The sequence below is a fragment of the Trichomycterus rosablanca genome, chromosome 3, assembly GCF_030014385.1.
Source record: "Trichomycterus rosablanca isolate fTriRos1 chromosome 3, fTriRos1.hap1, whole genome shotgun sequence".
NCBI lineage: Eukaryota > Metazoa > Chordata > Actinopteri > Siluriformes > Trichomycteridae > Trichomycterus > Trichomycterus rosablanca.
Window position 1 is genome coordinate 1,406,452 of NC_085990.1, and position 24,599 is coordinate 1,431,050.

Below are 24,599 nucleotides of genomic sequence, written 5' to 3' on the forward strand. Positions count from 1 at the left end.
AACGAACGCTGACCGATTGGAAGGAGCGCAGAGAGTCGGAATGAAGTCCATCCCGGAGGATTTAACTCTGCTCATCTCAGGTAGCACGCTGTCGCAATAAATAAACACTAAAACTGCACATGCGTGGTGTTTCTGATCCTCTGATGTTAAAGAAATTAATACCACTGATTTTTCTGGCTTGTTTTTTAAGTGAGAGTTTTTTTTGGCAGAAATGAGGAAGTTGGTGAAGTTAAGAGAAGTGATAAAGTACTAACTAGTTCTAAAATACCTAAAATTACAACGTTTTTTGCTTATTTTGTTATTGTTTGTACGTATAATATTAATTAAAAGGAAAGGAAATAATTAAATAAACGTTTAAATGATACATAAACATTATAATGTATTGACATCAGTATTAACTTTATATTATATGTGTTCAGTATCAGACTGATTATGAATAATTATTAATAATTTCTATAATTGCTCTATTTCAGGAACTGAATGATTGGAATGTGTGCTTTAATAAAAATGAAATAGCTCATTCTTAGTATTTGACTTTAAAATTACTTAAAGTTTTTGTGGGTTTTTGAAACACACAAATTTGCATTAAATAACTTTATTAAATTGGTGATATAAACAGTTCTATTATGTCATTAACTCGTTTCCTGGCCTCCTAGCTTTGATAGTGATTATAACTGACCACAGCTGGTGGCTAGTATGTGTCCATATAAATAGGGCTAATTTGACTGCCCCCTTTAAAGTACATTAAACAGTGGTCCATTACCAAACTCAATAAGAAAACCCAAACAGCCCCTTTATCCTGAGAAATTTGTTGAATTGTTGTTATGGTCGGGTGTGCCAGGAATCAGAAGCTGCTGGAACATGGGCGACACTGTCCACAATCAAGCAAGCTGTACATAATCATGTATATTTCTGAGCAATCAAGAAGTTAAAGTTTTTACAAATGTATCATCAGTATTTTGCAAATGTGCACATGGCACTATTGCACTACTTACACCAGCACAACAATAATGTATATACTGTATATATCTGCTATACTTATATTCTTCACTTTATTTATTCTCATTCATTACCCATTCATGTAGCCACTTTAGTCACCTTCATTACTCTGTAAATACATATTAGTCTATACACTGTACAATCATAAATATTATCTGTTTAATATCAACATCACCTGCTTAATACTTTAATATTCTTATATGTTTCACTATCTGGTCACTTCTGCACTTTAACTGTATTATATGTAAATCATCTCTATCTTGCACTTCTGGTTAGATGCTCCTGCATTTCGTTGGCCTTGTACTTGTTTACTCTGCACAATGACAATAAAGTTGAATCTAATCTAATCTAACAAATTCAGGCCACACCTTCGTATGTGATGAATGAACGGAGTGGTTATGAGACTGTTAGGGAGGGATTGGGCTGGAGTTCAGGGTGGTTCCTTCTATGTGCTGGGCAGCCAGAAAGGAGGGAAGGGAATGATGGGTCAATATATATGAATTAGGACTTAGACTCCCAAACTTAAGTTAACCTCATAAATAAGATAAACATATGTAGGTGAATATATGGTGAGACTGGAGTGCTAATATTTTGGAATTTTCTTGGGGATGTAAGAATAAAGTCAGTAAACGTTTATAAATAATGTGGATACAAAAAACCTAATAAAATTGCACCATATAAACATTTTTACATAATAAAATACATTTTAAAGATTGTCTGGCATTGTGACTTATCAGCTAGTGTGGGTGTCACACAGCTCCAGGGTCCTGAGGATCTGGCCTTGTATTCTCCTGTCACTTTCTTAGACATGTAGCTTGGACTGGTTTAAAATAAATAAATAAAAAATACATTTATTGAATTGTACTACACAAATGTAGGTTCAAAGAAGAGTCGTAAAATGTGGACACCTTCTCATTTATTGAGTTCAGATGTTTTAGCTACAGTCATTATTAAAAGGAGTGCGGCATGGTGCTTTAGTGAGTAGCTCTGTCGCCTCACAGCAAGAAGGTCCTGGGTTTAATCCCCAGGTGAAGCGGTCCCAGTCCTCCTATGTGTGAAGCTTGCATGTTCTCCTCGTGACTGGCGGGTTTCCTTCGGGAGCTCCGGTTTCCTCCCACAGTCCAAAGACGTGCAAGTGAGGTGATCAGGAGATACAAAATTGTCCATGACTGTTTTGAGTTTAATATTAAACTTGATCTGATGAATCTTGTGTAAGCAGTAACTACCTGTCCTGTCATGAATGGAACCAAAGTGTAAAACATGACGTTACAATCCTAATAAATAAATAATAATAATAAAAAGGTGTGTAAGATCACTTCTATAAAATGAATAATATGCTGTGTGGTAACAGTTTGGGTAAGGCACTTATGGATAATATTGATTATTATTAGAGTGTTAATGGATATTCAATTTTAATAGGATACCATTTAAAATTATAACTTTGGGATCATGTTAACTTATTACTAGCACAATTCATGCAATATTAAAAAATATATTGGCTCTAAATCTGTTGTCTCTTCTTTCACTAACACATCCCTCACTATTGCTGGTATCCCTGTTAAGTCTTCTTTCAAGGCCCGTAATCTTGGGGTTCTGTTTGACCCTCTCCTGTCATTAGAGCCACATATAGGTTCACTGGTGAAGTCTGCCTTCTTCCAGCTTCGAAATGTAGCTCGACTGCGTCCGTTTCTGTTCTTTAAAGCTGCTGAGACCCTGGTACATGCCTTTTTTACTTCCAAACTAGACTACTGCAATTCTCTCCTCTATGGGCTTCCCTCTAAATCTCTCCGACCCCTGCAGATCGCTCAGAATGCTGCTGCCCGAGTTCTGACCCAGTGTAAAAAACATGAGCATATCACCCCGGTATTAGAACGACTCCATTGGCTTCCAGTCAATAAGCGTCTTCAATATAAAATCCTAGTGCTCACTTTTAAGGCACATCATGGTCGGGCCCCCTTGGATCTGGCTGATCTTTTACACCGCTATGTCCCTTCTCGTAGGTTAAGGTCGTCTGATGCTGGTCTCCTGGTTGCTCCAAGGTTTAGGTTGACCTCCATGGGTGGTAGATCATTTAGTGTTGCTGCCCCTATGCTGTGGAACTCTCTTTCTCTCCCTCTTTGTCTCTCTTTGTCTCTCGCTGAGTTTAAATCTCTTCTTAAAACGTTCTTGTTTACTCAGCACTTTCACTCGTCTTCTTCTGTTTCTGTTTAATCTTGTTTGTGATTATGATTCCTATGTAAAGCGTCCTTGGGTACTATGAAATGCGCTATATAAGTTGAATTTATTATTATTATTATTATTATTATTATTATTATATAAATGCTAACTATGTATTGTTTTAGACTTGGAAACCTTTCTGACAGACATTCTGAAAGGTGAGAATCTCAGTAAAAAGGCCAAGGATAAAAAAGATGCTTTAATAAAACGGGTGAAGGAGCTCAAATCCAGGTAGGAGAGAATCTCCTGCTATACAACACACATATGTAAACACTGTGGTCACTACATTTCATTTTTTCCACCTTTTTCTCCTCAGCTATCCTCAGGACTTTAAGGAAAAACGTAAGTATCCTGTTTCTGTCTTTGTGTCTGTCGGGCTGTCGGGTTGTCGGGGGGGGGGCAGGTTAAATAAATAGAGAAGTCAAATGAGCACAGAGCTGAAGGTTCTTCCTGGCACTTTAAACGCATTAAGCTTTATAGAGGGAACTAATAAGTGCTGACGTTGTGGCTGCACGTTTGCTTTTACTGGGCCGAGCTCAGGAAAGTTTAGTTCCTACGTGTTCCTACATGCCTGGGTCAGTACTGGAAATGTATATACAGTGGTACCTTGAAACTGGACGTCAGTCGGTTCTGGGAGTGGCGTCAAGTTTTGAAAGCGTTGAGTTTTGAGGTATTTTTTCCCATAAGGATGTCTGGGAAACTTGTTAATGCGTCCATGGTCCTGCAGAGCTGCAGATATTTTAGTCTCATGTAAAATAATGAGGTTAAACACTGAAAATAACACAAATATAATATAAACACACTGAAATACAATTAAAAACAGTTAAACATCAATAAAAATACAATAAAAGCTGCACTTTAGCTTCACTTCTTTATTGTTTCCTGACGCTTCTTAATGGTGGAGATGCTTGATGTTGGAATACTGTATTCCCTTCAGCACCGGCGCATTCACAACAGGAGTGACAAAACCGCTTTTGCGCCGCTGTGCCGTTATTTCTTATGAAATGTGACGGCGGTACACAAAACTCACCGTGACTTATTGTAGTAAAACAGCGAGTGAGGAATGTGATTAGTGGAGGAACTTATGAGCAGTAATAATGAAGAGAAGTTTAGTGCTCCTGTCTCCTTCTTTTACTACATTAAACCACGTTAAGCTTTATTTTGAACCAGAAGCGTTTTAGACTCTGGGAGAAGCTGATTCTGATTCTCACCATTTCTCAGAAGCTCGAGCTATAACACAAGTTTAAAAGTGAAACAGGGAGGAGAATCCAGATAAACACAGATACATGTGGAGCTGTAACCCTGGATCTGACGCTTATTCCACACTGATGCAGGTTCAGCTCAGAGTCACACACTGATTACATTTAGAAGACGTCGAGTTACAAGGTACCGCTGTAGTTTATATTTTAATAGGATTTTTATGTGTTTCTTGGCAGGTACAGGATTTTAACAGTGTGCGCAAAGCTGCAGGTCCTGAAGCCTTGTTCAATTTGCACGCATTTGCCTAAACAGGATAGCACAGTTTCCCAAATATTATTTTAGTTGTAAAAGCGTGAAGGATCTGGGGTGACAGGTGCATTGGCGAATCCCACTTTGAATTTACCTATTCAAAATCTATGCAAAACCATGCGTTTCTGTGTGTCCGTGTGCTCGGTCGATTGCTAGTTTGCGCAGTGCAAGTTTATGAGAAGAATCTGTAGCGCCGTGCTTGTAGTCAGATATTCAGGTTTACATCTTGCACATGTAATACGAGTAAAGAAATCCTGACTTTCTTTCACTCATCTTCCCCCATTTCTCCCCTGCTGGGTAAAGAAGGGCGGTGGTGGTGGTTGGGGGGGGGGGGGGGGGGGGGGGGGGGTGTAAAGCTTCATGTTTAAGGAACTGATGATGATAAATCTGTTATACAGGAGATGAGGAGTGCGATGAGCCCGAGGAGGCCGACAGCAACGACGGCGGTTCGCTGCACTCCGAGCGCACCGACAGGGACGAGGAGATGGCATATGATGGTAGGTGTCGGTGTTGTGAGGAGAAAAACGACATGAATAAACACTTACACTGCTCTCTCTTTAATTCCCTGTATTTAGAGGGGGGTGTTTCTAATTTAACAACTGATAATAGGCTGGGACGTGACCTCACAAATGACACTGATGGAAACATTCAGCACAAGCTATCCTATTCAGTCAAAAGTATTAAGTCACCGCTCCTAATTATCAAACACACCCATTTCTGTCAGCTGTATTAAATCAATGACAGGAGGCAACAAGACAGTTGTAGCCTATCGGTTAAGAAACTGGACTAATCGAAAGGTCGCTGGTTCAAGCCCCACCTCTGCCAGGTTGCCACTGTTGGGTCCTTGAGGAAGACCCTTAACCTTCAATTGCTTAGACAATATACTGTCACGGTACTGTAAGTTGCTTGTAGAAATGATACAGAACCCTGATTTTTAACCCTACTGGAAACCACTGGGATGAATTGGATCCTTGATTACGATTTTGAACATGGCTGCCTGTCCTCACGAGTGTTCTTTTGACTAAATAGGCATAAATTCCCACAGGCACAATCCAAACTCTTGTGAAAAGCCTTGCTGTCATTGCCGTACAAAAACATATTAATGCCCAGGGTTTTGGAATAGGGTGTCCAACGACACCAACGTTATTGTAGTGTGTGTGTGTTTGTCAACAGCAATCTTCCACATATACAAAAGCTGCCCCTGTGTCACTCAAACTGCCCACTTTGAAACATCCTGAAAGTGTAAAAATGAAATAATAAAACCCGTATTCCTATACATCCGGCCTATCAGGGAACAGCAAACTTGTACATATAAACTTGTGTATATACATATCAAGTAGCGGAGGTCGGCTGCAGTGTGGGTGTGGAGGAGGGGCTCGGTGTGTGACCAGTACCAAATATTTGTTAATGTAGGTTTTCCAGGGTCCAGTTGTGCGAGTTGACAGCTGAAAGCTTCCCACCACATGTGATGTGATGGAGGCCCGAACCCTTCTGATTAAAGATTGTGTTAAAGATTGATTTGGACGTGCCGGGGGTTCAAATCTCAGGGCTGAGCTCACAATTCCAAAAGGCGCATGACGTGACATGGCGTGACATGAGTCTATATGTTAAGAGGACATATATCAGTGCACACTGAAACCCAAGTCCGGATAAAGTGAGGGTCGCATGAGGAAGGGCATTTGGTGTAAAAACTGTGTCGAATCAGATATCCGGACGAACGATCCGCTGTGACGACCTCAAACGAGAGCAGCCGAAATTAATCGTTTGTTCAGTTTGTTCAGAAGTCATATACACCGATCAGCCATAACATTAAAACCACCTCCTTGTTTCTACACTCACTGTCCATTTTATCAGCTCCACTTACCATATAGAAGCACTTTGTAGTTCTACAATTACTGACTGTAGTCCACCTGTTTTACTGCATGTTTTTACCTTCTCCCTGTTCTTTAATGGTCAGGACCCCCACAGGACCACCACAGAGCAGGTATTATTTAGGTGGTGGATGATTCTCAGCACTGCAGTGACACTGACATGGTGGTGGTGTTTTAGTGTGTGTTGTGCTGGTATGAGTGGATCAGACACAGCAGCGCTGCTGGAGTTTTTAAACACCGTGTCCACTCACTGTCCACTCTATTAGACACTCCTACCTAGTCGGTCCACCTTGTAGATGTAAAGTCAGAGACGATCGCTCATCTATTGCTGCTGTTTGAGTCGGTCATCTTCTAGACCTTCATCAGTGGTCACAGGACGCTGCCCACGGGGCGCTGTTGGCTGGATGTTTTTGGTTGGTGGACTATTCTCAGTCCAGCAGTGACACTGAGGTGGTTAAAAACTCCAGCAGCGCTGCTGTGTCTGATCCACTCATACCAGCACAACACACACTAACACACCACCACCATGTCAGTGTCACTGCAGTGCTGAGAATCATCCACCACCTAAATAATACCTGCTCTGTGGGGGTCCTGTGGGGGTCCTGACCATTGAAGAACAGCATGAAAGGGGGTAACAAAGCATGCAGAGAAACAGATGGACTACAGTCAGTAATTGTAGAACTACAAAGTGGAGCTGATAAAATGGACAGTGAGTGTAGAAACAAGGAGGTGGTTTTAATGTTATGGCTTGAATGCTCACTGCAGCCCGGCAACAGGCTCAGAAAGGACTAGAAAGCACTAGCGGGCGACACCGAGCCCTCTTTTGTCCTGGCACGGATGCTTTATGGCACGGACCTGAGACAATGCCGCCCACAGCCAATGTCATTTCAGACCTCCTTTTATTGGGCACAGCTGAAAGATCCCTATCGGCAGGGTTTTCAACGATGGTGTAGTTCTAATCACATAATCCACACATGGGTGCTCGCATGGCTGGTGTAGAAAGCATGCAGATAGATAAGTGTGTGTGTGTGTGTGTGTGTGTGTGTGTGTGTGTGTGTGTGTGTGTGTGTATTTTGGGTACGCATGCTTGTATGCCCGTCTGAACGCTGCGTGGGCGTGTTGGTGTTGGAGTTTTATTGCCCCGGAGCACCGGAGTGTTTTATAGAGCGTTTTAGTCCTCAGGCTCTGATCACACAGCTGCTCCTGGTGTTGGAACCTCTGCACCAGCGCCAACCTGCTGCTGTTGGGTCCCTAAGCGAGGCCCCTAATCCCTTAACTGCTCGTTAGTCGTATCTACATGTATTTATGTTCACACATTTACTCATCCCAACAGACTCATTGTCGGCTGTCCACATAATTTTGGTCATTTAGTGTAGCTGCCATTTACACTGGCACAGTAACCCCAAGTGTCCAAGACACTTGACATGATGTTAGCTGTGTTAGCTGTTTAAGCTGTGTCTTATCTGTTTTAGCTGTGTCTTAGCTGTGTCTTAGTTGTTTTAGCTGTGTCTTAGTTGTTTTAGCTGTGTCTTAGCTGTGTTAACTGTCTTAGCTGTGTGTTAGCTGTGTCTTATCTGTTTTAGCTGTGTGTTAGCTGTGTCTTATGTGTTAACTGTGTCTTAGCTGTGTGTTAGCTGTGTCTTATCTGTGTTAACTGTGTCTTAGCTGTGTGTTAGCTGTGTCTTATCTGTTTTAGCTGTGTCTTAGCTGTGTCCTATGTTTTAGCTGTTTCTAGCTGTTTTAGCTGCGTTTTAGCTGCGTTTTAGCTGTCTTAGTTGTTTTAGCTGAGTATTAACTGTGTCTTAGCTGTTTTAGCTGTGTGTTAACTGTGTCTTAGCTGTGTGTTAGCTGTGTCTTAGGGGATTTAGTTGTGTTTTAGCTGTGTTTTAGCTGTTTTAGCTGTGTGTTAGCTGTGTCTTATGTGTTAACTGTGTCTTAGCTGTGTGTTAGCTGTGTCTTATCTGTGTTAACTGTGTCTTAGCTGTGTCTTATCTGTTTTAGCTGTGTCTTAGCTGTGTCCTATGTTTTAGCTGTTTCTAGCTGTTTTAGCTGCGTTTTAGCTGCGTTTTAGCTGCGTTTTAGCTGTCTTAGTTGTTTTAGCTGAGTATTAACTGTGTCTTAGCTGTTTTAGCTGTGTGTTAACTGTGTCTTAGCTGTGTGTTAGCTGTGTCTTAGGGGATTTAGTTGTGTTTTAGCTGTGTTTTAGCTGTTTTAACTGTGTATTAGCTGTGTCTTAGTGGATTTAGCTGTGTTTTAGCTGGCCAGTCTACTGTTATCACGTTAGCTGTTTTAGCTGTGTTAGCTGTTATAGCTGTGAGAATGTTAGTTCTTTTTGCTGTGCTGTGTTAGCTGTGTGTTAGCGGTTTTTGCTGTGTCTTAGCTGGCCAGTCTAATGTTAGCACGTTAGCTGTTTTAGCTGTGTTAGCTGTTATAGCTGTGTGTTAGCTGGTCAGTCCACTATTATTATGTTAGCTGTTTTAGCTATTTTAGCTGCCAATTCTTCTGTTAGCATGTTAGCTTTTTTAGCTGTGTGTTTGACAATAGCTAACACGCAAAAGTAACAATGAACGTTTTGTTCACAGTTTGTTTGAAGGTAATAAAGAAATATAACAGAATATTGATATAAAACATTGTTAGTTTGATAGCGTGTTTATATAAAACGCTTAAATCGTTTTATTTACTCTCTCGTATCCTCTCATCTGTTTGTCAACAACAGGGACGAAGGTCATTTACCCGTCAGAGCTCCTGCACTCATTGAGCCATGCAAATAGTGGAATCTAAACAAATGGTTTAGGTGGATTGTTGTGTTTTGCATTGCAAACGAGGGGTGGGTACGCGGTGCGTCCTGCTGATGTGTGGATTTTAGACAGAGTAGCCCGATTCCCATCTACCCAAATCAGACAAACCAAAGTACACGACTGAGTAACCTTATTTTCATTCTGTTCTACCCACTGATCTACACGCGGCGTAACAGCACCAGCGCTTGTGTTCGATTGTTTTAAAGGTTCGGTGCCTGATAATGTGTGAAAAGTAGGGATGTAACGATACACTCTACCCATGATGAGATGTGATTCACGATACTGGGTTCATGATATGATTTTTTTCATGATTTTTTAAACAAACTGAAATTGAAGACAAATTATGACAAAGTTTCCTTTTGTTATTTATTATTTCTCCTTAAAAAATGAATAAAATCCTGTATTTGTACTTATCTTTTATTTATCTAAATAATGAATGTCCTTTTATTTTCGAGGTAGGTACAAACTATGTAAAAGAATGCTGCACATTTCCCTTATTGTGTAAAAAAAAAAAAAAAAACTGAAATAAAATTTTAAAACAAATCCCACATTAAATAAATAAATACTACAAAATAAATAAATAAATAATACAAAATAAATAAATAAATAATACAAAATAAATAAATAAATAATACAAAATAAATAAATACTACAAAATAAATATATAAATACTACAAAATAAATAAATAAATACTACAAAATAAATAATACAACAAAATAAATAAATAAATAAATACTACAAAATAAATAAATAAATACTACAAAATAAATAATTAAATAAATAATACAAAATAAATAAACAAATAAGTACAAAATAAACAAATACTACAAAATAAATAAATAATACAAAATAAATAAATTTGGCTGGAAAATTCCGAACCTGGCAACCCTGTAGTGACGTCAAACAGGCGAGGTGAATAGCGCCAGCGCCCCCTGCTGTTTAAAGTGAATATTGATTCATTATACATGTAAACCGATTTGAATTGTTACACATGTGAATCGATTTTTAACTGTCTTGTGGTGCATCGTTACATCCCTAGTGAAAAGTGGAGATAAACATGTTTTAAATCCTGTACTTTGTTTTTCTTTAGGAGTCCAGCAGGCCCCTCTTGTGGCAGCCCAGGATCTTCCGTCCGTCTTTAAGAGCGGCTACCTGGAAAAACGAAGAAAGGGTGAGACGTGCTATTCGAACCTACTTCTTCTTACATAACCAGGAATCATTCATATCAAACTTTCACCAACAAACATCAAACCCCTCCACGTCAAACCCATAAACGTCTATGTTAAAAATAAATGGCAAACCCAGGTGGCGCAGCCGGATATTCCGCTAGCACACCAGCGCCGAGATTCTGAACGCATCGGTTTGAAACTCGGCTTTCCCACCAGTCGGCTGGGCGCCATCTAGCGGGCATAATATGTTTGTTTGTTTGTTTGTTTGTTTATTAAGATTTTAACGTCATGTTTTACACTTTTTTGGTTACATTCATGACAGGAACGGTAGTTACTCATTACACAAGATTCATCAGTTCACAAGGTTATATCGAACACAGTCATGGACAATTTTGTATCTCCAATTCACCTCACTTGCACATCTTTGGACTGTGGGAGGAAACCGGAGCACCCGGAGGAAACCAACGCAGACACAGGGAGAACATGCAAACTTCACACAGAAAGGACCCGAACCGCCCCACCTGGGGATCAAACCCAGGACCTTCTAGTGGGCATAATTGGCAGTGCCTGCAGCAGACACGGTTCTGCTAGGGTGGGATGTCCGGACTATGTGGGCGGGGTCTTCAAGCGTTGTGTAAGGACCCTGATTAGCAGATAGAGGCGCCTGTGCAGAAAGCATGGGTGAAAAAGGGTTCCGCTAAGGGCTGCACGCGGGTCGGAGGAGGCGTGAGCAGAAATATATCCACCTCACCTGCAATCAGGGATCCACCAGCAGCGGAAGACAAATTGACTACACTAAATCGGGAGAAAATGCAAAAATAAAATAGAACAATTTTTAAAAAATAAATAAATACTTTCGGCCATCTAGTTTAGCCGCCATTTACACTGGCATAGTAACTTCAAGTGTCGATTCAAGACACCTGACATGATGTTAGCATGTTAGCTGTTTTAGTTGTGAGTTTACTGTATTTTTAAAAGAATTCCATGATTTTACACTGATTGTGTGTTTTGTTGACCTGCTGTAACTGGTAACCTTTGCCCTCTGGTAGATCACAGCTTCTTTGGTACGGAGTGGCAGAAGAGATGGTGCGCCCTCAGCAATCACACCTTCTATTATTACGGCGGTGAGAAAGGTACGGTGGGTTTCACCCCGAATGGATTTGGATGCACTTTGGTGTTCCCTTGTCTCTCTTTTTATCTTATTAGTATTGATGATACACAGTGGTGCTTGGGTGGCACAGCAGGATGTTATGCTAGTTTATCACTGCTGAGATCCAGGTTTCTACACAGTGTCTAAGGATAGATAGATAGATAGATAGATAGATAGATAGATAGATAGATAGATAGATAGATAGACAGATAGACAGACAGACAGACAGACAGACAGACAGACATACAGACAGACAGACAGATCACTATCTATTCTCCAAAGGGAATTCCAGGAGCTCAGGGTATGTTAAAGTAAAACATAAGTATTAGGGTAAGTAAGTATTACTGTACAATACCATGTAAAGTGTATAAATAGAATAAAAAGATGTAATATAATAAACTATTATGAACGTTTCATGTGCAGAAATATTAATAAGTGTGCATATAGGCTTCCTAAACGGAGTCCGTTACTGAAAGTGCTCCGTGGTCTGACGAGCAGGTCCTGGAGGGGGTGTGATGTGGTGTTCAGTACTCGAAAGCGTCCAGTGAGCGGCACAAAACTGATAATTACAATAATTCATTGTGTAGTATGATGGTGGTTTATCATTTACATTAAACAGAACTAACATCTGTAAAACTGCAACGCTAATAACATCTGTACATGATGATGAGATTTGACTATTACAGCGTCTTGTTGTCTCCTTAAAATGTGCTACTGTGGCCGAATATTTTACCCCAAAGTTTTTGGTGTACATGTGCTGCCTGTTACCGTTCACTACACAAACCCTGCATGGTTCAGCACCTACATGTTTTTCTGGTTTGCCGAAGCGGTGCGGCACGTCCTGTTATTCTAATCCAGCGTCCCAGAAAACGTACACGGACGTTCTGGAGGTGTTTGTACATCCACAGTTAAACGTTCTCGCATGTTTTTCATGTATCTGGAAAATAAACCGGTCAGATAAGCAGCAGAAGGGCGATTTTAACATTGACGGGTACAGCGTGAGAATGAACCCAGGGCTACGCAAGGACTCCAGAAAAGACTGCTGCTTCGAGATCTCTGCTCCGGACAGACGGGTTTATCAGGTACGCTTCTGCTGATGCTGCTCACCTGTGTATGTAACTCACCTGTGTATGTACTGTAACTCACCTGTGTATGTTGGATGTTATTATAAATAGTAAATAATTCTTAAATTTTCTTTCTCTCTCTGTAGTTCTGTGCCGCCTCGCAGAAGGAAGCGGAGGATTGGGTGGAGCAGATCAGCTTTGTCATAAAAGGTGGAAGTTAATTTTTTGTATTAATTAATTATTATTAGTAAAACGCTATTGCCGCATCATGAACCAACGTTTACACTTATGCACAGATATGGACGGGATCATTCCGTTAGAGGAGGAAACCTACGATGACTGCCTGCCAGCGAGCACCGCGTCTGTTCCTGCACCCATCGACGAAGACATCTACGAGGAGCTACCAGGTTTATAGTTTTAATCCAACCCTAAAAGAGTTTTAATTAAAACTCAATCTGCATTAGTGTGGAATAAGGTTCAGATCCAGTGTTACAGCTCCACATGTATCTGTGTTTATCTGGATTCTCCTCCCTGTTTCACTTTTAAACTTGTGTTACAGCTCCAGCTTCTGAGAAATGGTGATAATCAGAATCAGCTTCTCCCAGAGTCTAAAACGCTTCTGGTTTAAAATAAAGCTTAACGTGGTTTAATGTGCCAAATCAAACATGTGCTGGAATGATCCACGGTTACTCCATTTCCACCGACGCGGATCCGGCTCCGTTCTGGTTCGCGAACTTGATTTTGAACCGGTTCAAATCCCCACAGTTAATCTACACGCTCCACCATCATGTTACTCTTTACTTTTGTTGTGTAACGCCCACCGTTGATGACGTGCTTGGTTCCCAAAAACTGGTGGAAACTCGGGTCGGTTCTCTACAAAACACCAAGGTTCGAAGAAACCTGAACAGAACCGGTTCAAGAACCAGAACCAGAGTTCTTTTGGTGGAAAAGCTCTATGTGGCGAGGTCCTTGGAAATTCTTTGGACATTTTGTTCCATCCTGGGTTGTAAATGATTACTCAGTGTGTTTAAACGTACTATTGATTTATTGATTATATTTGCAGAAATCCAGCTGATTCCGTCTACTCCCGTCCCTGAAGTGCACTTACTTTGTGTTAGTGGGTACGATCAGTAAGAATTCCCAGCTTCCACCCCCAGTAACCCCTTAGTAAATTCCCATTGCCCAGAAGGAGGAGCTTTGAAGGAAAATAAGTGTGTTTTATTAGATCTCTGTGTTTAACTCGTGTTTCATTATCTGTCCTTTTTTGTCTCAGAGGAAGAGCTTTCTCATTCTAATAAAGCCGCGCCGGAGCCAGTCAGCAAACCCCCTGCAGCACCTCCAGTGACAGGTAATTGCACCGAGGCCACCGGTCCTCTCTGTACTCTTTATGCCCCACAAATCTTCGCTCGGGTGCTGACTGTGTACGATGACCAGCAGAGATACGCCCTGGCCTTTGCCTTCCCTCCTGCGCTTCTGGGCTTTTTAATTCACTGCTTCATTAAAGCCGGAGAGCCAATAAGGACGGGTAAATGGATGTGAGCCGGTGGAGGGGGGAGAAATGGCCTCAGTGGAGGGGTTAGGATTGTGAATGAGGAGATACAGTGCCGGCAGAAAAGCCTTCAACCTCAAACCTTTATTTATTTTTTAATACATTAATGACTCTAAATGTCAAAAACTGGAATTTGATTTCTGCTCGACTAGGATTAAAAAAATCAAGAGCTGCAGCTTTGAAGTTTGTGGCTGAAATTCTCCATTCTAGCATACTAGTAGACTTCACAAAGAGAAAGCTTTTGTATCAATTAAAAGTAATTTGAAAAACATCTGATTTGCAAATTTTGGACAAAAATGTTCGCATATTAAGTGTGAATTTATATTTATATTTTACATTTTCTGCATTTAGCGGACGCTTTAATCCAAAAGGACTTACAGTACTGTGACAACTGCCCTCTAAATGAATGTGATGAGATTTAAGATACATTTAAAGCTATGAAAACTTTTGTTGTTTCGAATCCCAGCACTGGCATGGAGCCACTGTTGGGCCCTTGAGCAAGGCCCTTAACCCTGCGTGCCTGCTGTACTTCTGCCATTCTGCTATTTGTTGTTCTATTTTATTTCTGCATTTTCTCCCAATTTATCGTAGTCAATCTGTCTTCCGCTGCTGGTGGATCCCTGATTGCAGTCGAGGAGGGTATATTGCTGCTCACGCCTCCTCTGACCCGCGCGCAGCCCTTAGCGGAACCCTTTTTACCCATGCATTCTGCACAGGCGCCTCTCTATTTGCTAATCAGGGTCCTTACACAGCGTTTGAAGACCCCACCCACATAGTCTGGTCATCCCACCCTAGCAGAGACGTGTGTGCTGCAGGCACTGATGATTACGCCCACTAGATGGCGCCCAGCTGACCGGTGGCAACGCCGAGTTTCGAACTGAGGAGTTCAGAATCTCGGCGCTGGTGTGTTATCGGAAAATCCCCATTTTACTATTTGTATAATTTGTCTTCTTTACTATAATTGAAAGGACAGTAAAAAAATAAGCATTTTGGTGACTTGATGGCACTGAAGGACGAAGCGGGACATGTGGGTAAATAGATAATGGAATGGACAGATAAAAGAATGTGTAGCTCAGAGAGGTGAAGTGATGGAGCGGAAGTGAAGCCGACGTTCGTAGCCCGCGGCCGTAATGGGAAAATGTTTCATACCCTGAATCCCATTAACCGCGGCAGTTTCGGTGAAAAGCTCATTTAGCAAAATACTGAATAGAAAACAAGTTAATGTCTTAAAAGAGCAAATCTAATTATCCACAATTTATTACTGATAGTCTATTAATAAGTTCAGGTAACCCCAGCGGGCCTTTTACTTCCGTCTCACGTTTTAGCTTCTATTATTTTTCTTGCTTTATGGGCCGCGGTGACGGGCGGCTTTATATTTTCTACTTTTACTGGCGTTTTAGCAGGTCATTACGTTCCTTTATATTGCGACACAATGTGTACAGAATATCTTTTGCTGGTTTCCACTCTGTGTGTGTGTGTGTGTGTGTGATGTAAAGAGGTGGAGGGTGTGAGGTTACTTCCCACTCTGATGTGATGGAGACACATCACGTCATTGCTGAAGCTAAACAGGACTCAGAATATTCTGGATTTAAGCCTTAAAATGTTTTTATTTAAAGCTTAAATGCTTTAAATCAGTTGTTTTAAAATGACCCCTGATTTAGTGAAATGTGTGGAAGATTGGGTTCAAAAATCTACATGCTTAGGTGTATGTAAACTTTTGGCCTCAACTGTATGAATAATACAACAAATGTGTGATGTCCCAATGACTGACCCCCATCCAGAGATCCTTTCTGTGTTTTCTGTGGTCAGTGTCTCTAAGGTTGTTTACTAGAGATAAAAACAAGTAAACAAGTTAAGTTTGTAAAAAATCCTTTCAGAACCCAACATGGGCAGTTTTGGGCTAGTAATCGAAAGGTCGCTGGTTTAAGCCCCACCACTGTATTCCACTGTATTGAATTGTATTCAGTAATAATTGTAAGTCGTTTGGATAGGCGCAGTTGTAGCCCAGTGGTTAAAGTACAGGACTAGTAATCGGAAGGTCGCTGGTTCAAGCCCCAACACTGCCAAGTTGCCAGTGTTGGGCCCCTGAGCAAGGCCCTTAACCCTCAATTGCTTGAACTGTATACAGTAATAATTGTAAGTCATTTGGATAGGCGCAGTTGTAGCCCAGTGGTTACAGCCCAGTACAGGACTAGTAATCGAAAGGTCGCTGGTTCAATCCCCAACACTGCCAAGTTGCCAGTGTTGGGCCCTTGAGCAAGGCCCTTAACCCTCAATTGCTCGGACAACATACTGTCACTTAGGATAAAAGTGTCCACTAAATGACAAAAATGTAAATGTAAACGTGTGGATAAACTTCAGTGCTCTGCAACGAAGGGGATGAATTGGAATGCTGATCGTGAGCCAGGCCTTTCTGTCCAGCATTAGTGCCTGACCTTACGAATGCTGTTAAGATTAAATAGGCTCAAATCTCTCACATGCATTCCAGAATCATATAAGTGGAGACTGCAGAGAGGAGTCTGTTTTGGAATAGGTGTCCACATACTTTTGGTCATGAAGTGAATCTACAGATCGAGGAAAAAATACGGACCGGATAGCTGTGAGAGGACAGGGCGGGATTTAGCACTTCCAGCATTTGATTGGTTAATACGTGGCTCATGGGAAGGGGGGGGTTTGTGCCCCTGCCCGGGTCCAGCGAGCGCCCTGGTGAATGTTGGCCGACAGACAGGATTTGGTAGACCCTGGCAGGAAGTGGAGTGGACAGGCTGCCAGCGGAGCGCCGGCCCTCCCCGGCCCTCTGCTCTCGGCTCACAGCACAGGAAGTCCTGCTGACAAGAGCCACGGCTCAGGCAGGATCTCCTGACAGATGCTTAGGAAAAGAGGCCAGTCACAGAGACGGGCGCGGCGTGGGTGGAACAAAGACGGGAGCTGGAAACCATTTCACTGGACGGCGCAGTGACTGGCTCTGGCGGTAATGGTTTATCTGCTGCAGCGTGTTGAAATACCATTAAATCAGAGTCATAAGCACTGGCAGCGGGACGTCTGTGTGGTTGTTTCAAACATTTAAAACTGCAGCGGACCTTCACTTCTGACTAACACACGGCCCCTCCGACGTGTGCAGTACCGACCGCTTCTTTTCACCTTCACAAGGCGGGTTCACACAGGGATTGTGTATAAAAAGCCAGGCACTGCTCTCTATTATCCCCTGTCTGTGTGCAGTACCATCGATCAGCCACCAGAGGTCATAACTGCAGCAGTTATGAAGAATCCCTCCTTCAGACGCGTCAATCATTGTCCATATAGGCGCCCAGCTGGCTGTTAGCACTCGTATCTAATTACCCTGGTTTTATCTCTCCTCTACTCCTGACCGAGGAGGGCCGTACCTTACACACGCCCCCTCCGACATGTGTGCAGTACTGACCGCTTCTTTTCACCTGGGTTCACACAAAGATTGTGTATGGAGATCCAGGCACTGCTCTCCATTATTCCCTGTCTCTGTGCAGTACTGTTAATCAGCCACCAGAGGTCGTAATTGCGGCAGTTATGAATAATCTCTCCTTCAGACAAAGGTTCTTGTTTTCTACCAAACTAGTCGCATTCAAGTACCCTGGTTCTATCTCTCCTCCACGCACTGCTCTCCGTTATTTCCCGTCTCTGTGCAGTGCCTCGACCAGCCAGCAGAGGTCGTACTTTCAGCAGTTATGAGGAATCCCCTCTGGCAATTGTGTCTGGGTAGAAAACCCTGTTTGTGTCCCAACTTTGGCTCTGGGTTGTATAAAATAGATTTATATGAAATCACAACAGATCTTCTGTATGCTAATAGTGTATTGATATTTTGTCCCTCAATACAATTGTACGGACCCCCCTTTGGGCTCACTGAGGCCCCCTAGTGACCGTGGCCCCCTGGTTGAGAACCACTGTCTCGATGGACATCACTGAGTTCATACTGACTGTATTTTCACATTTTGATACTGAATAGATGTAGAATTAAGCGAATATGTAATTCTGTGATGCTTTATGATTAATTGGTTCCGTTACACTCTGTATCCCACCCGTTTTCATCAAGGGTTTTCAGGTCACTGGAATATTTTTAGACCGTGATTCCTGTGGGCATCAGTAATTTTACTCCTACACACGTGATCCAGCTAACCCAGTTCTGTATATGTTGGTTTAGGTGTGCTGTTTGTGTAAACAAATTCAGCTCTGTGGGTTTGGAGAACATTACTACACGTTTTTGGGGAAGGGGCGCGTTGTGCTCTCTGCTGCCCACTGCTGGTCATTTAGTGGTAAATTAAATAGAAATGGAAACTGAGGTAGTAGTAGTTACTGTACTGTATTTATTTTGTAATTTTGAATAAAACAACCTGAGATGAACAATGTAAAGATTTAATGTAAGAGTTGAATGTGTAAAATGACTGTGTTCTGACAATTAAGACACCACTGTTAGTTAATTATTGGCATTAGTGCAATAGCTTAAATAATCAAACATTTGCTGGGGTTATGCTGTTCTGTCATGTGTAAAGTGTTTGCATAATAATAATAGTAATAATAATATTAAGAATATTTATAATAATAGTAATATAATAATAATAGTAATAGTATTAATAGTAATAATAATAATAATAGTGATAATAGTAATAATAATAATAATAATAATAGTAATAATAGTGACAATAATAGTAATAATAATAATAGAATAGTAATAATAATAATAATAATAGTAATAATAGTGACAATAATAGTAATAATAATAATAATAGTGATAATAGTAATAATAATAGTAATAGTATTAATAATAGTTATAATAATAATAATAGTAATAATAATAGTAAAAAAAATAATAATAATAGCAATAGTAATAATAATAGTAATAATAATAATAGTAGTAGTAGTAGTAGTAATAATAATAAGAGTAGTAATAATAATAATAATAATAATAGTAGTAATAGCAATAATAATAGTAATAATAATAATAGTCATAGTAATAATATTAATAATAGTAATAATAATAGCTATTTTTGTAAATTAGTATTTAAAAGTATTTAAAAATCAAGTTTTTGTTTGTCTGCAGTGCTCAGTGGTGCTATCATTTTACATTTGTGTTGACATTTTTGGCATTTAGCAGCCGCCTTTATCCAAAGCAATTGAGGGTTAAGGGTCTTGCTCAAGGGCCCAACAGTGGCAACCTGGCACAATCTGCTTAAAAATTCAGTACCTGACCGCTAGGCTACAACGGCCCTATTGGCTGATATCGGCTGGTCGTGCATCTGCAAGGAGATGATTGGATAATGTTCCAGCCTAGATATTGTGAAGTTCACTTGTCAGTGTGCACTCAGTGCAGGTCCCAAGCCCGGGGAGAAATAGGAGGGTTGGGTCAGGAAGGTGTAAAAATGATGCCGAAGGAAAATAAGTTGCTTGTCTGATTACATGAATCACATACAGGTTAATGAAAAGCCATGGTTAGTTAGTTAGTTAGTTAATTGTGTAAACATTTTATTTTTACAGCTGTGAATAAGATCACAGACTACCAGAACTTCTTCCAGGGTTTGTGGGACTGCAACGGAGACCAATCCGACGAGCTGTCGTTTAAACGAGGAGACGCCATCTACATCCTCAGCAAGGTATAAAACACCACAAAACAGCTGCACACAATAAAACTCACAGTCCTGAACAAAACAGAACGTCTGGATTTCAATATTTAACGGTAAAGGTAATCGTCCGTTTGGGACTGACGTTGTTGTTGTGTATGTGCTGCTCTGGATCATTACAGATCATTAAACAAAACAAAATGAACTTTATCTGTGTTTGGAAGCATCAGAACATCGTTATCCAACTGATAACGGGCTGCACCGCATCAAAAGCAGTACTTCTATCTAAAGGTGTTCTATTAGTTTTTTGTTCATTGTTCACACAGTAATTGTTCATATCGCTGTGTTGGAATATAGTTAGCCTACCTTTCTTGCCAATTGGCATCGAATTAAAGACGCTACCAGGTTTCTAGGTATGAACTACTAGTTTCAGGTCTCTACTGCCACCATTAAATGTCTTTTATTATGATTTTCCAGATTTATACTCAAACTTATTTCAATACTAATCACTAAGCAAAAAGAAAAGTAAATGAATCATTATAAATATTAAATTACATTTATTTTTGGCCGTTTAGGTAAGAACTTGTATTCTGCTGTTGTGTTTTGGATCGTTGTTAGCTGTGTTATGTCATTAAGCTTTAAACCCCTCTTCAGACATGATGATCATAGCATAGTGTTTCTGTAGAAACTTTAAGGTAGTGGTGATTCATGGCATGGTTTTGTATAAGAGAGATTTCTATTTTGCAGGTCTGAGCCAGAGATGTTCATGAGTCACAAAATACGAGTCAGTCAAGTCACGAGTAAATATAATCTACACAAAACATATATTGGAAATGTAGCGTAGAAATAATCTGTAAGTTCAGATAAAAAACAACAACAGATTAGCGAGTGTATTTAGCCGTTTTACTTCGTGCCTTTACTTTCCTAGGTACCACTTAAAAGCTTAAACTGAAGTTTTGTTTTCATTGCAAATTACGGCACAGCGGCCAAAATCCCAAACACAGCAAAAACAATCATAACCGCTGCTTACCTTAGCTTCTGTTCTTCCAGATGCTATTACATTTATAAGCGTGCGTCCCATTAGGAATAGAATCCGTTATTTTGTAAATGTGCTTATAATTAAAAACCTCCAAACTTTTCCCGGTCGTGAAGTAAAACAGGAAGTGGTTAGAAAGCCGATCGAGCGTTTCATTACCGCGTCATCTGTGTGACGCAAACTGAATAAATGCAAATAACAGCATTTCTTACTAACAATTACAATCAGAAGCTCTGATTGGTTCAGAAAGCGGTTCTTAAAATCATTAGCACCGATTCTGTAGGAGCGTTCCAATCACCCCGGTTGTTCCTGTGAAGTGCACTACGTAGGGTATTCCACCATTTTAAGTAGGGAGCGTTGCTTCATCACTACACCGGAAGCTGGCTGGAACATTTACACATTGTGTGTGTTGTGGGTTAAGACGGCCAGAGCGTTATTATTATTATTATTATTATTATTAGAGAGCAGAAAATGACACGATCAGAATGATGTCGGATCATATATATATACAGTGTATCACAAAAGTGAGTACACCCCTCACATTTCTGCAGATATTTAAGTATATCTTTTCATGGGACAACACTGACAAAATGACACTTTGACACAATGAAAAGTAGTCTGTGTGCAGCTTATATAACAGTGTAAATTTATTCTTCCCTCAAAATAACTCAATATACAGCCATTAATGTCTAAACCACCGGCAACAAAAGTGAGTACACCCCTAAGAGACTACACCCCTAAATGTCCAAATTGAGCACTGCTTGTCATTTTCCCTCCAAAATGTCATGTGATTTGTTAGTGTTACTAGGTCTCAGGTGTGCATAGGGAGCAGGTGTGTTCAATTTAGTAGTACAGCTCTCACACTCTCTCATACTGGTCACTGAAAGTTCCAACATGGCACCTCATGGCAAAGAACTCTCTGAGGATCTTAAAAGACGAATTGTTGCGCTACATGAAGATGGCCAAGGCTACAAGAAGATTGCCAACACCCTGAAACTGAGATGCAGCACAGTGGCCAAGATCATCCAGCGTTTTAAAAGAGCAGGGTCCACTCAGAACAGACCTCGCGTTGGTCGTCCAAAGAAGCTGAGTGCACGTGCTCAGCGTCACATCCAACTGCTGTCTTTGAAAGATAGGCGCAGGAGTGCTGTCAGCATTGCTGCAGAGATTGAAAAGGTGGGGGGTCAGCCTGTCAGTGCTCAGACCATACGCCGCACACTACATCAAATTGGTCTGCATGGCTGTCACCTCAGAAGGAAGCCTCTTCTGAAGTCTCTACACAAGAAAGCCCGCAAACAGTTTGCTGAAGACATGTCAACAAAGGACATGGATTACTGGAACCATGTCCTATGGTCTGATGAGACCAAGATTAATTTGTTTGGTTCAGATGGTCTCAAGCATGTGTGGCGGCAATCAGGTGAGGAGTACAAAGATAAGTGTGTCATGCCTACAGTCAAGCATGGTGGTGGGAATGCCATGGTCTGGGGCTGCATGAGTGCAGCAGGTGTTGGGGAGTTACATTTCATTGAGGGACACATGAACTCCAATATGTACTGTGAAATACTGAAGCAGAGCATGATCTCCTCCCTCCGGAAACTGGGTCGCAGGGCAGTGATCAAGCATGATAATGACCCCAAACACACCTCTAAGACGACCACTGCTTTATTGAAGAGGCTGAGGGTAAAGGTGATGGACTGGCCAAGCATGTCTCCAGACCTAAACCCAATAGAACATCTTTGGGGCATCCTCAAGCGGAAGGTGGAGGAGCGCAAAGTCTCGAATATCCGCCAGCTCCGTGATGTCGTCATGGAGGAGTGGAAAAGCATTCCAGTGGCAACCTGTGAAGCTCTGGTAAACTCCATGCCCAGGAGAGTTAAGGCAGTTCTGGGAAATAATGGTGGCCACACAAAATATTGACACTTCAGGAACTTTCACTAAGGGGTGTACTCACTTTTGTTGCCGGTGGTTTAGACATTAATGGCTGTATATTGAGTTATTTTGAGGGAAGAATAAATTTACACTGTTATATAAGCTGCACACAGACTACTTTTCATTGTGTCAAAGTGTCATTTTGTCAGTGTTGTCCCATGAAAAGATATACTTAAATATCTGCAGAAATGTGAGGGGTGTACTCACTTTTGTGATACACTGTATATATATAATTATCACACGTAACTAATGTTGCTGACTTTTGTTGTCCACGTCTTTTTATGCGAGTCACGAGTCGAGTCCGAGTCATTTGAAACGAGTCCGAGTCGAGTCTGAAGTCGCTGTGTGTGCGACTTACGCGCGAGTATGTTTTCCAAACAGATTGTGTTGTATCCTAATCATTAACTGTAGGGGGCACTCAGGAAATGCTAGCCTACCAGTGACGTGTGTCTAACTCTTGAGCTTGACAGTCAGCTGGGTGCCTACACAGACAACGATTGGCTCGTCTGAGAGAGGGAGGGAGGACTGAGGGATTCCTTATAATTGCTGCAGTTATGACCTCTGCTGGCTGATCGATGGTGCTGCACAGAGACTGGAGATAACGGAGATCGGTGCGTGATACAGATCCTGGTGCAGGTGAAAAGAAGCGGTCCTCTGTTGCTCAGCCATGAATGGAAGGTCTGTAATTGGAAAAAAGGGGGTCGTTACTTTTTTAAAGATGTGGCAATGAATCGATGGCGAGTGTGTTGCATCGTGCTAACTCATTAAGGTTTAACAATGTGTACTGTCAGTGACAGCAGTGCATTCTGGGCTGCTGAGCGCTGAACGGAGATAAAGCTTTTCTCAGTGTGCCGTGATGGGATTAGTCTTGTCACTCCGGAAACCGTTTTAGTGCTTTTGGCCTGAAGCATTGTGGCCTGGCAGCGTCCTGCCACCTCCACTCTTTTTCCTCCTCCGTGAGTGTGTTCTTTAGCGGTCCTGCCGGGAGCCTCCATGCCATGTTTGGTTAGGGTCGCCATCCGCCGTCCGTCAGCGTGGCTCCTTCACCGGCTGTAACTGTGTGTATCTTTAATGCCAGGCTGTGTTCTCAGGAAGCGATGAATTCAGCCCCAGATTTGCACCAGGTGTGCTGGAGAATAAGTTCCCCGAACTGTCGGATGGGATGTGTAGGCCAGCCATGACGAGCCAGCTCGAAAGTTCGTACCTGGCTAATGGAATAACCTAGAAAAACCTTCAGCTTGATTTAAGACAGTCATTTTTTTCTGCCTTTAGACGTTTTTAAGGTGTGGGAAGATGGTGTTCTCTCCTGCCTCTAAAATCGATCATGACTAACAGGAGTTAGCAGTGGTTTCCTTTATGCTACCCTCTCATAAATACCATTTTTGCCTAGTCGGTTTCGTTTTGTGGAGTCACGAAAGCTGACATCAGCAGAGGTTAGACATGTCTGCAGTTCTTTAGATGCTTTGTTTTGGTTCTGGCATGTTTTGTGACCTTTTGAAGGTTTTTTTTTTTTTTGCTCTATTGGATGAACTTTACTCATCTGTAGGGGTTTAGACGCAGAAGTTGTGTTTGGTTGGAAGACTAGGAATATTAATATAATATAAAGCAAGATGTCAGTTCCACTAAGTAATGTAACCTAATTGGCCAGACGCAGGTATGCTCTCCTTCTGTCTGCTGATTTATGGTGGGTCCAGTTTTCCCAGAATTACTGACTGCAGT

At 41.3% G+C, this 24,599-nt stretch overlaps 1 protein-coding gene across 1 annotated transcript in view; it reads left to right on the forward strand.

Annotated features, from left to right (window-relative positions):
* Nucleotides 1-24,599, forward strand: part of skap2 (src kinase associated phosphoprotein 2) — a 32,519-nt gene continuing 7,920 nt past the window's right edge. Inside the window, exons 1-11 of the mRNA XM_062991667.1 lie at nucleotides 1-80; nucleotides 3,342-3,447; nucleotides 3,533-3,558; nucleotides 5,124-5,222; nucleotides 10,486-10,566; nucleotides 11,614-11,697; nucleotides 12,672-12,796; nucleotides 12,925-12,988; nucleotides 13,075-13,185; nucleotides 14,052-14,126; nucleotides 19,833-19,948. Coding sequence (XP_062847737.1) covers nucleotides 41-80; nucleotides 3,342-3,447; nucleotides 3,533-3,558; nucleotides 5,124-5,222; nucleotides 10,486-10,566; nucleotides 11,614-11,697; nucleotides 12,672-12,796; nucleotides 12,925-12,988; nucleotides 13,075-13,185; nucleotides 14,052-14,126; nucleotides 19,833-19,948 — 927 coding nt within the window. The 5' untranslated portion in view covers nucleotides 1-40. The remainder of the gene's footprint in view (nucleotides 81-3,341; nucleotides 3,448-3,532; nucleotides 3,559-5,123; nucleotides 5,223-10,485; nucleotides 10,567-11,613; nucleotides 11,698-12,671; nucleotides 12,797-12,924; nucleotides 12,989-13,074; nucleotides 13,186-14,051; nucleotides 14,127-19,832; nucleotides 19,949-24,599) is intronic.